This window comes from Atractosteus spatula, chromosome 2, assembly GCF_055471065.1.
Source record: "Atractosteus spatula isolate fAtrSpa1 chromosome 2, fAtrSpa1.hap1, whole genome shotgun sequence".
Lineage (NCBI taxonomy): Eukaryota > Metazoa > Chordata > Actinopteri > Semionotiformes > Lepisosteidae > Atractosteus > Atractosteus spatula.
Window position 1 is genome coordinate 69,401,406 of NC_142707.1, and position 13,152 is coordinate 69,414,557.

The 13,152-nt window shown below is 41.2% G+C and overlaps 1 protein-coding gene across 1 annotated transcript; it reads right to left on the minus strand.

Moving 5' to 3' along the window:
• Window positions 1-374: 374 nt before the first annotated feature.
• Window positions 375-10,391, minus strand: cnr1 (cannabinoid receptor 1). The gene is made up of 2 exons (XM_088937585.1): window positions 10,183-10,391; window positions 375-5,834 (listed from the first exon to the last, which is right to left on the minus strand). Exon 2 carries the CDS (start codon window positions 5,781-5,783, stop codon window positions 4,362-4,364), a length of 1,422 nt encoding a protein of 473 aa, XP_088793711.1. The 5' UTR covers window positions 5,784-5,834; window positions 10,183-10,391; the 3' UTR covers window positions 375-4,361.
• Between the last annotated feature and the right edge of the window lie 2,761 nt (window positions 10,392-13,152).

A 13,152-nucleotide genomic window follows, 5' to 3' on the forward strand; every position in this document is an offset into this window, starting at 1 on the left:
TTTACATCATAAAAACCTGCAATTTCAATAAGGGTGTGTAGACTTTTTATATCCACTGTATTCAAAGATTATCATTTGAGTTTATTTGCAGACCGTGTTCTCTCATCACCAGTAGAATAATGAAAACAGTGGGATTTAAGATGTAAACAAGCCCTGTGGAATAAGAAATCGGGTTTGTGAGAGAAGAAGTGTTCCCAAACAAGAATTAAAACACACCTGATGGATTCAACAAGCAATGCAGACAAGCATATTTTCTGGATTCTTGCATTTTACCACAAATACCAAAGTGAACAGATTGTGTGAGATGATTTGCAGTTTACATCTTTCTTTTAAAATAAGAATTTCTTGAGAGAACTGAGTACAGAACATCTTCAGTATTGAACAGTTGTGACTTTATTCAAAGGTTTGGTAACAGACTACATTGTATACGGCACGCATGTCCAGTGGATGACGGCACATTTTGTTTTCTGACAGATTGCTTGACACGCAGCCTTATCACAGAAGCCACTTCACATCAGGAGTTCAGTTTTAAGACTCACGACAATAACAGGAGCAGGAAAATGTTGATTGGAACACAGTTCTGAATAGATTCACACCAAGTTAAATGGTTACAGAACAGGAAACTGCTAGACTAGCTATTTCAAACCTAATATTCTACCAGGGTGAATAAACCTTTGTTCATGACATTATTTAAAAAGCATTTCTGGATCCGTACAGATCCCAGCTGATATTCAAGCAGGTTTTCTCTGCGAATAATGCAAAGCTTGCTTCTGTTTGTATACACAAGGCTTAGAAGCTCTGTCTTCGGTTGTTTGGTCCTTGTCTACATATCTAAATTCTCCGAACCACAGCACTCAAGAAGATTTTCTTCCTTTGAAATAAAATATTTAAACAATATTTAAACAATGAAGTAAGGTACAATGTTTTTTTATGATATTGTTTGTACATAAATAAATACCCCAGAAAATCTGATGAATTGTAACGGAAAAAATACAGTCACAAACACAGGGCACTGAAAGCTACTTTGCACATTACTACACAAACATTTTAAAGTACAATGGTGTGACCAGCACACCACATAAGAATTCAATTCTCAGCAGGACTTGTACACAGGTGACAGCACGTAAAACAAAGGTGTGCATGGTTTGCCAAAGCAAATCAGTTGTATAAAGTGTTTTCTTGATTAGAACAGTAGTCACCATTCACGGCATTGGAACAATGCTCTTTTTCTGTTGTCATTTTGTAAACTATATTCCATATAATACTGTACAAGATTGTGAAAATGCGTTTCTACAATACTCTTGTTCTACAAGTGCGCTCACAGTAAGAAGTTGTAGAAATGACAGATACAAATTTTACCATGTAGCTGCTTGGAGTCCTCAGTTCTACGGTGGCGACCAGTAAACAAGAAATCTTCGACGTTAGGGGTAAACATTTTGCTAAAAATCCTGTTGCCTGGTCTGAAGCTATTTTAATGAAGTATAAAAAACCACAGTAACGCTTTAATTGACAAAGACTCCCTCACTCCTTTCAAAGCCTCCTGCATATTGTAACGCAACGGGGGCTCAGGCGGGCGCCCTTACCGCATCAGGTCGGCCCCACACCGTCCGGGGCTCGAACCCGGGACTTCGGCGTCTCTCTGCAGCGACCTAGCCCCATGAGCTAAAGAGAGATCTCTCCACAGCCCAGTAGCTGTGGTCCTGCTATCACAGGGAAGGGCGGTGACATCACCTGCTCTGGTACGCCGGCTCTTACACAGTACCTGTCGGCCGTAAGCGTTACAATATATTGATATTCCTGACTACACCCTATGTGGTGCGACCCACATACTTATTGTTGTTTTTGTTCAATGAATCGAAAACCCCAAAAAATTAAAAATGCAATAATGTTTTCACATCTAAAAACCTTTGTTCTGTTGAGCCATTCCTTTTCTCAGAAGTAGTATAGCAGATGCTGCTTCTTCCTTATAGCTCCTGGTTCATGGCTTCATTTCAGTGTAGGGGCACCTTTTTTTGGTGGGTTTGCATGTTCTGCCTAAGTTCCTATTAGACTTTCTCCTGTTTCTTCTCATCTCCGTACAGACTTGCTAAGTGTCTCTAAATGGTCCCTGTATGCGTGTCCTGTGTCCGAAGTATAGTCACACCTTGTGCTCCGTACTTCTGAGTTTACTGGAAACTGGAGGTTTTCTTTATATGTTTCTTTTACAAGAAGGGATTTTTACTCCTGGTCCTAAAGTACCCAAGGGTCTGCTGGTGTTCTTTGCAAATTAGCGTATTAAGTAAAAGTTTAAGCGAATGGATCATTTGAACAGTTAGTTATTCTTATCCTCCAAAAGCTGGTGACTTCCAGTTGTGTATACATTGACTCAGGAGCCCTGAAATCGCCCACTGTTTAAGAATTAGAGAATTCAAAAGGTTTGTTTAGCGAACTGTAATACAATTAAGCTTTAGGATTAATTTATTCAGCAAGAAAAATAAACACAGAAATGTTCATTTCCATTGGACATTGCCCTGTCCAGCACACAAAGGTCCCTGTGTATCTCTCCACCCAAGTGCAAAAAGACGGCTTATTCCGAGAAGGATGCCCCATTTTCAGTTAAAGACATTCTGTCCAGTTCTTCCCTCTATTTGGCTCGATCAGAGGTTAGCTTGTCTTGGGAGATTATAGTGGTGTTACACACCAGTTATCAGTGATGCTGCACTTCCTTGGTGAAGTCGGATAATGGCTATCTCCCTGTCTACAGCCTTCCTATTATCAGACAGCACTGGCAAAGCAGCTGGAATGAACTTGAGTACGTCACTCCAACCAGTAAAACACCTTAACTGTAAAGATCTGACCCACTGATAGGCAAGATGTAATCCAAAACAGAGTACTACATCACTACTTACAGAATGTGTCAATTAACCACGATTTTGTAAATTATTTTAGAATTAATTAAATTAAAGATATTATAGTAGTTCAGGTGGGTGGCTGCTGAAAAGAGAAGAAAGAAAACACAAAGCCCTCTTCAGGTGTGGAGTCAGGTGTCACACCCGAAGAAGGCTTCACGGCCGAAACGTTGTGTTTTCTTTCTTCTCTTTTCAGCAGGGAATAAACCTATTACTTGTTCTTTTAAAGATATTATGTTGCTTGCATCACAAAAACATGTCCTTTAAGAACACGTCTGGTCTGGTTAATACTGCAGGTTGTTGTAACTTAGAGTTAAAAGCCTCTTACGTTCGGGAATATTTGTTAAAATGAAATAATTAGCAAGTGGCTAGCTGATAATTAAAATTTAGACCAAGTGTACCACCAAGAAAAAATGAAACCACACATCCTGCTTTGACTTTAGCTTCTCAAAACCCCAAATTAGAAAAGCCGTTCAGTAGAACTCAAAGATACCTCACTGAGTGAATTCAGCTCGCCTGTTCCAAGTATTCCACTCAGAATTTTTCTTGTTTGACTCAGAAGACTTTATGACCAGACATGCAGGCAAAAAATAGTCTTGTTCTGATATTTGCTGAGAAAACTCATAAACAATCTACGTCTGAACCATGTCATAGTCAGTCTGATTTAGTAAAATTCCCTAACTTCCCTAACTGCTAATTCTTGTTAAGGAGTTCCTATTAAACATTGTCAAAATATTGTGCTTTCCTCAAAGAATACACCGTTAAATCTATCACAAATTGTGGTGTATTGTAAAAGCTGCACTGTAACACATTCGCTTACTTTTGTTAATGTCCTTCACATTAATTTAATCCCTATTGAGACGATACAATTATATACAAACCTAGACCCAGTTAAATTTAAACCATATCTGAATTTTTGTACAGGTTGAAAACAATGCAAAAGTGTTTTATACATAAGTGGCGTGACTGCAACTAAATATATACAAATGCTTAAATTATACATATCTACATTGTTTTTGTTTCTGTAATCCTAGTAAAGATTTCTATAGCCCCTTGTCCCATGATTAAAGATATAAACTTTGCCTTTCGCGAACACGGTCGTCTTACACAAAGCAAACTATGGTACTGCAACTGTACATTGAGACTCTCTGAGAAGAATGGTGCAAATTCATTTTAAGAAATGCTCAGCACTATTTCACCCAACACAAAAACCGGGACCTATCCCACATGCCTGTTTTTCACATTCCCATTTCACGGACAATACGTTCTTGATTCCCATTTGGCACTTGGGAAAAGTTTAAAGCAAAAATTACAGACGAAAACAATGCTTTTCACTAGACGGGTTCATGTTGCATCCCCTTTGCAAAACGTAATTTAATGCAGGTCAAATTTTTTTCCGTGCAACATGTAAACAGCTGTTGGGGGAGGGGGGTGTAAGCACAGGTGAATTCAGAGACGTCCTGAGAAGGCAACTCAGACTGCTTCGGCAGAGGTTTCGGTGGAGACAGACATGGTCGCTTTGGCAATTTTCACAGTGCTCTTCACACAGCTCTCTGCCACTTTGTTGGCACCGTTGTGTGTGTTCCTGTTCTGGCAGTCAGACTCCAAGCTGTTGTCCAAGGGCTGGGCGGAGCTCTTGCACAGCTGGAAGGTGCTACGGAAGGCGTGCCGCAGATCTTTGCTCCTCAAGGCGTAAATGATGGGGTTCACCGTGGAGTTGAGCAGGCAGAGCATGCTGCAGAAAGCGAAGATGGTCTTGATGAAGTTATTCATCTTCCAGAAGAGGTCGTACACCATGATGGCCAGCAGGGGGCCCCAGCAGATAATGAGGACCACTAGGATAAGGACCAGGGTCTTGGCCAGTCGTATGTCCATGCGGGCCTGGTCCGGCCGAGTGAGCTGCACTTTGGTGCCGTCTGAAGAATACACAATCATGCTTTTCTGAGTCCCACGGCTGAGCATCCTCACAGCGTGATGGTGCGCCCTCCACAAGATGTAGACATACGCATATATGATGAAGAGGAGCAAGATACTGGTGACCCCTATCCAGAACATCAAGTAGTTTTCATCAATCAGGGGGAAAATGTCGGAGCAGACCGAATTCAGTTTCTTGCAGTTCCAACCCAGCAAAGGGAGGACAGCAATGATGATTGAAATTGCCCACATCATGCAGAAGGCGATGACAGCCTTGGTCTTGGTGACAATCCGCTTGTAGGCCAGCGGCCTGTGAATGGAGATGTACCTGTCGATGGCGGTGAGGAAGAGGCTCCCTACGGACGCCGTGAACGAGGCGGTGACGCCTCCCAGCTTGAACAGGAACACGTTGGGGCTGTCCTTGCGGTGGAACACGTGGAAGTCGACGAAGCTGTACACGAAGATCACGCTGCCGAGCAAGTCCGCCACGGCCAGGCTGCCAATGAAGTGATAGGAGGGGCGGCTGCGGAGCGTGCGCGAGTGCAAGATCACGCAGAGCACGACCAGGTTCTCCAGGACGGTGAACGTGCCCAAGGTGAGCGCCATCACCGCCACGGCCAGCTGCTGACTGGGCGTCAAGATCATAAAGCACTCCATATCCATGAAGTTCTCCCCACACTGGATGTTGCCTTCTTCGTCCATGTAGGTGGGGGTACTTCTGTTGGAGTACAGGTCGGTGATGTTTGTTGGGTAGAACGGGATGCCCTTCAGAAAGAGCTCTTCATCGGCCGGCACCTTGCCCTGGAAGGAGTTGGTCCTGAAGGCGGAGAAGGGCAGTTTCTGCAAAGCATATCCGTTCTTGGCGAAGTCGAGGTTGGCGCTGGGGTCGTCGTAGTGGACGTCGTTGGAACCAAGGTACTGCAGCCCAGTGGTGATGGTCCGGAAGGTGGTGTCCGCTACGCCATCCAGAACAGACTTCATGGCTGGTTGTGTCTGAGGTACGCCGAGAACCCGAGAGACTGTCTAGGACACCTGAGAAAAGGACAGAACAGACATGGCAATTGATATATTTATTCTGTTATTAATATTATTTGGCTGTGTGCAAAGTTTGTTTTTTTCTCATTTATTTTAGGAGAGGAATGGTTACCGGCAAACGTCTTTCTTTTCGGGCATGCCCAGACAAAACTCTTCACTATCTTCACATTTGCACCTTAAAAAAAGTGCTTGAAACCTGAGTTCACAGGCACTAAATCCTAAAACCGGACGCAAGCACTTGGTAAATTAAGCTATATCCCCCCTGCCTTCCTAAAGATATTTTCTGGATTTGCCACGACTTGGTTTCACATGAAATATTTCCTAAAGTAAGATCTTGAGAAGTTACCCTGTTGATCAACATACAACAAATAATGATTAGAATCGGGAGGGCTAAGAAAAGGTGTAGTTCGGACTTCAAATTGTGGTTTGAAAATTCTTTTGTACTTTTCTTTTGCGTTGCCCATTAATATTCCATTAAATGTCACAGCTGGGGGGATGGAGACCATTCATTTTCTATATTTGTGCAGGCAGATGACTTGCTTGGGTGTACAGACTTCAATCAGTATTAACCAGCTGACACTGGGGCAGATGTCCTTCAGACACAAAGGGCAAAGTCACAAAGCCTTTTGCTCCTGTGAGCAGTAAACCATCACATGCTTTATAGACTTAACTGCTATTTCTTTTCAACCCCGTGTCCCCGTGTGGTCAGTACCATCCAATTTGCGCTTGACTATTTTAAGACCCCTCCTTGGGATCGGATCTCGGCAGAATGAGTAAACACAGAGTAAGACAGCTTATCCTGCCTAACAAACTTTAATGTCAGAAACAAAACGGCACAACCATTTAACGGAAGGACAGTAGGCAAAGCTGGATGCCCTGGAAAAAAAGTGATTTTTAAAAAAACAAATATTATGATCGTGCTGTTTTGAATACAATATATTCAGTAAAATAATTCTGAATAATTTTATTTTGTGAGGGACATTTTTAACTTGTATTGCGTGGAAAAAGAGTGGGTCAGATATTGACAGTGCTGCACGTTCATCATATTAAAACTGTATTTCTCCCTAGGCAACAAGGCTCAGACAATACCACTTCACTTTTGCCCATCTCATTATGTACCAGGGCAGCTCCATCCTTCCTTCTACTTGACTCTTTGGCAGCCTGGCAGTCCTATCCAATACTGGATGAAGACTTGGATGGGCTACACTTCTCTCACTTTATAACATCATTGTTAAGGCATACAACTAATTGAAAGGTTGAAGCTCAGATAAAGCATGTGGGCTCGCAGAGGAGAAACAAATGTAGCATCTTCTAGATGTAAATGTGAACTGCAGAAGCTAAAAAAAAAGAAAGAAACAGCTGTGGCATTAGAATATTTGCTAGCCATCATATAACCCGAAGTGCATTAACTCCTAATTGTGTATTAATGCCCGCGATAATTCAGCAAATGGCTTTTGAGCCGATGATTATGTCCACTGGGCTGCGCAAAACCACAAGCTAGAGACAGCTGGTTTACGATTCAATACGCACATTAGCCACAGGGGGACACGATTTCCTAAAAAACAATTCAACATCAGAAAAGCTCATGAAGCCTTGGCAGTGGCGATATGGTACAGAACAACAGGAGAGGAAATAGGAACAATTCTCAGAAATATTAAAACATGATTATTTACTTTTTTATTTGAAAATGATCTGACTTAGGTTGTTGCCTTCCAAAATTATCATTCGCAAGCAGCTGTATTATTTATCATCGCTCCTCTATTCCACAAGTCGACATTATCCCAGATTTTATAGGCTCTACATGATTAAATTCACATTCTCAGGACGTTTTTTGTTTGGCGTTTTGTTTAAAATTGGTTTAAATAAGTAAAAAGAATATTAATAACCATCATATGGAAGGATCAATTGATTCATGAAAGGGTATGTTTTACTCGTTAAATAGGTCATTTTCTCCAATAAGATGTTTGACGTTTCTTGGCTGTCTAAAAAAGAGGTGATTCGCACCAGCGGCAGATTCCTACACTGTAAAAAAGTTGGACCATACACATTTCTAAACCGTAAAGATTTGTGAATACAGATCTGAGGTTCTGAAGTTACAAAATCATTTTTTCAAGTGCTTAGGCGCTACAGTTACTCCGACGTACCGTCACAAGTTCTGAGTGAAGTCCGTGGCGAAATAATCATTAAAGACATTTCAATGACAAATGGATTGTTATCGGAATTCCAATTAAGCCCTGCTTAACCTTCTGTGAAATTCCTAAACGAATATTTTTTCAAGTGCTTTTGTTCGTTTGAAACCCGATGATCCATGGAACGAATCACATTAAAGAGGTACGGAATAAAATCTGTTCGCGTTTGAATGCACTCTAATTAGAAAACTAGAGGGACAATTGTGTGACTTTAATAGGCACAGTTTTAGTTGGGGCTATTGGTTAGACGCCTAGTGTTGTTTCATTTTTGCATTTTCTTTAATGAAGCCGCAGGCTGCACGCTTCTCAGTCATCAAGGTGTCGTTGCGACTATCCCTTTTGTCACGTTTCATACTCCGGCTCTTTGATTAACTTATCAAACGCTGGCAGCCCAGGCTACTACCTACTACAGTCTGGTAAGATTTCAACGTCGATGCAAGAAGATGATGTTCATTTTCTTCTTTAAAATAATAACAAGAAAGCACATTGAAACTGGTTATCGAGGTCGCCTCTTGTATTCATATTCTCACGGGGCGACAAGATTTATTTGCCTAATATATACATGTAAGATGTTATCTTGAGATAACGACGCTATTTAAAAATCGTGGTAGTTTAAACGTTCTCGAGAACACTTACGGCAATAACCAACGCGGTCTGCATGTGAAATCTGTACCCTACGGTACGTAGTGATGCCAATACGCCTGTATGAAAAGACCCAAAGGTCAAGGTTATAGATGGCGGGCTCACCGGGCCTGGAGACAACTTTAAAAATAAAACACTTACACGGTGATCTGCATATTGGTTATAAGACTGGTTAATGCCATTTTTGGCCAATGTAGTTTTCGAACTCACAGGAGACTTTTTATGTGCGTGACTGTCTGATATTTGGATGCTAAGCAATCTACAGTACAGCCTACAAACCTCCTTTTCTTACTAAGCTTTTCCGTGTAAGGTAGAAGCAGCGATCCGCGGCTACTGCGGGTATTAAGATAAGGCTAACGGGTGTATCTTTGGTCATTATTCCTTATTCATGGAGTCAGTAGTACCCACATGTTTGTGTTCAAATGCATTACTCCGACCGCTGTTTGCGATAACAGCTCGTACACTGATTTTAAAAAGCGTTGCTCCTTAAGCGTTGCTACCTGTTATGCTGATGATTCAATGGGTTGAACCGTTAATGGTGTACAATAGTAACCATCACTTTTACTAGAACAATGCATCTTCCGCTCAGGATTAAGGAGATTTTGTACTGATGTGAATCGGATTTGTTCGATAGTCCAATTAGGAGAATTAACGAATTATTTCAAGTAAGTAATAACGTTTATCTGCACCCCCACAGCCTAGTTGCGGGGATCGTACACGTAAACGATTTCGTGACAATAGAATCAGGACCATGTGGAGTTTGTCAATAAAGTCGTGATAGGACAATAATACAGTAGACAGAGGAATAAGAAATACCTGCAGTTCAATCATGAATCAGGAACACTGAAATGACAGAAGTATTAAACTTTGAAAAGATGACATCATGCAATGCTCTGAAGGATAAATGATTTTCAAAATGCCCAGATCTGTGGAAAAAACATAGTGGTCTAACGCTGGGAAACGAGAATTGACGGGATTGCTGCAGTTTGCCGAATTTGACGCCTTTGGTAAACCTTGAGATTCCGAGTGTAGTGCCATTCATTTCCCAAGACTGATGAGTATGACATTTTATTGATTATCTAGCCTGCATTTTTTTAATTAACGTAATTAATTGCAATTGCGTTGGAAACCATGCTGCTGTTTTCTTTTTTTTTCCCCACAGACACCCTAAGATTGAACACCAGATATGTGTTTCCAATACTGCTGTTCCCAATAACTGCATTTCCCTTCCCAACACGGCGTTTTTAATTTCCATTGCATTCCCCAAACGCATGGACATGAGCCCACTGTTTATTTATAGAGCGGAGACTAAGGTAATAGCACCGTCTCCGATTACAACTATCGGCACCGAAAAAGCAACAGATCATTTTATAAATAAGCGGAGCATCAGTTGTCGGATAATCACAAGTAACCTGGTCATCTTTGCGCTTCTTGGAATGACTGGTGAAGTTTTACTGCACACAACAGAGAAATGCTTTGAACAACATGACATTAATTGCGATCAATTACATTACCTTCACATTGTTCGTCCAGTTGTATGGAATCCTCGCAAACCGATGATAATCTGGCATTAATCCAGACACCATGTACAGTCCAGAATGAGGGTTCTTTAATTTCCTGCAATTTTGAATTGTATTGTTGCAGTGGATCTGTTTCTTAGTATAAGTATTTGCCTTTGCCTTGGTTTTGCAAAGTGGCAGAGCTGGTCTCGCATGTGCGCCTCGCTGAAACGGGCAGCGTTGCTACTGCAGTCAATGTCTGATGTCTTGTTTCTGCATATTTATGAGGCAGCGCTGTATAGTAGGCTACATCACGTGCTGCAAACTAGAGACACTGCTCGGGAACACACACTCGGAAAGTTTTTACTCACACACACAGACGGCAGCCAGACTGGACAAGAAGACAACTGTACGAACATGACAATAACTCTGACACACCAGTGCTGCCGGAACAGAAGGAGCTCTGTGTAGCAGCTGTGCTCTGTAACATTGTCCCAATATGATTATGCGTTCATGCTCTCTATTAATCAAAGGAAACCTTTTTTTTAATTCATTGTAACAGAGCGTACAATAACACTGAAAAAAAAGAAAAACAGATCTTTAAATTAATTAATTTTGACTTTTCAGCATGAAATATTTTATTGTGTCTAAGCTGACGGAATACAGTAATATAAGTGAAGTTTAAGTGCTTGGAACGATATCGCGTGCTTTTACGGCAGAACTGGACACATTCTAAATGCTAATAAAATAATAATGTATTGAAGATAAAATGTTCTATCTGTGTTTTTGGTTAAAAAAAATCTGCATACTTCACTTAGAGGGGACATTAGCCAACTCTTAAACCTCTAAGCTAGGCTGCTGTTCCTCAGTAGCGGTGCACAGCTGGAATATACTAATACGGGCAGGTGTTTCAACGCACTGCCGTAGAAAGCATCGTGCAAAAGTCTAGCAAAATAACTGAGGTGAAGAGACGGGCAAGACTAATTTTTTTTTCAAACGTGCGGAGGCCAGAAACAAGAGAGGCGTAACGTCTGCTCTCAATTACACAGACATCCCTGACCTCCCTCACAGCTCAGAATATCATTCGCATGGAGTCAGCAACTCAATATTTGCTTTTGGAAAGCTTTACAGACGCTTTGAAATAAGCAGGCTGAGGTTGAGCTAGTATTAATTGCATGTAATTGCTAGCATGTAATTGATTTTTTACCAACTCTCAACTATGTTGAAGTTTGGAGAAGCCCCGGTGTGGTGAAGTGAAATAAGCAATAGACGTTAGGGAAGGACGCTGTTATTGATCGCGTTGTCTCTAAGCATAATAAGACACATTTAAGCAGAAGAGTGGAAAAACTAACACTTTATCACAGCAACAATTTGCTTCTATTTTAATGAGTTACAGTATGAAAAAGAAAACCATTATTTTAAAGATAAGAAGATAAGGGCACCTCGAAACACATACAGTAACTGTACATGAACATTTCAGTACACAGTTATTTAAGTTATATGTTTTGGGACACGCAAAAATGATTTATTGGCCTAATCCTTTGTGGAAATTCTGATGGTCTGGAATATTTTGTCAAAACTTCCTTGGTTATTTAATTCATTTGATAGCACAGTTTGATGGATGTGAGTGGGTACAGTACAGTTTTTGTCTACCAGAGATTTATGTGCTGGAACCCTTCATGAACATACTGTAGTCGAGTGCCAGTGTCGAATTCTATTTTTGTAATGTTACCAAGTACATTAAAACTTCTAAACCATCCTCTCCTATCCCCCGAGTTACTGTGCTTCTCATCGTTTTGTGCATTTGTATGCGTTAAGAATGATATATGTTTGAACCGAATGATACATTTACAGCTTGTTTCTGTAGTCACACGGAAGGACTGACGAATATCAAATGATTAACATGACTTGTAGCAGCAGAATAGGCATTCGCAGCGATAAGTGACACAAGTGCGATAAGTGAGTTTTTATGTAGGAGTCGTGAATGATTTTAACTGGTGGCATGCCTTAGAATTCATTCACCGCAGGCTTTTTTTCTCCTTTAGAAACGAAAAAGTTGAAAATTTGTAAAATATAAACCTGTACACATATTGATTATATAGAGGCTATATCACTTTCTTTACGTATTTGCTTCGAGATCAGCAATACATATACATTTATCGCTTTGTGGTTTTGTATGTCTAATGCAGTACTGTGTGTCATGCCCTTGATGTAACCCACTGTAATTGTTCACGGCGCTGGTTTTCAGTGCTAATAAAACCTTATAACTTGTCAACCCATGTAGGCTGACAAGAAATCGTGTTTAAATGTGTTCAGTCTCTTTAATCTTGGTTCCTTTTGACTTTTGAATAGCCCACTTCATCTTACGTTTGATGCGCTTTTCTGCGGGGGGGGGGACATAAAAATACCGCGGTTTAAAAGTTAAATATGTGAAATACTGTATGAATAATGTCTTCATTAATACGTCCGCCCCTGTGAAATACTCTAATGAATAAGATGACAGTGGGGTGCTGTAGAAGAGCAGAGGAGTTAGGCATCCCCAGTGCCCAGAGTCGGGAAGACCCCGGGTGTGGTAGCGATACACGCATGTCGTGCTCCTATTGGCTATACGGATTGCCGCCATGACCAATGGTGGAGAGCAATGCGCGGGATGTATATCGGAGAGTTCACAATGTGTGTTTTCCATGCGATTTTCGCCGATGTTTCGTCAGAGAGCACTGCGAAGAGAATGTTCCACCAGTTGCAGAAGGTGGACGCCGTGTTTTTTTTCTAGCACAGAGGGAATTGCTTGTTGGTGACTTGGAAGCAAATATCCGATTCAAACGAGTAGACCAGCTGTGTGGTATGGTTTGTCATCAGCGATGACTAAGTGCAGAAACACCTTCTCCTTACGTTTCACACCACCGCACCTATTCACCGAATTGCAGGTGCGAAATAGATCATATTTCTGTTCATCAGCTAGCATCGGTGAGACCCGGGGTGCAC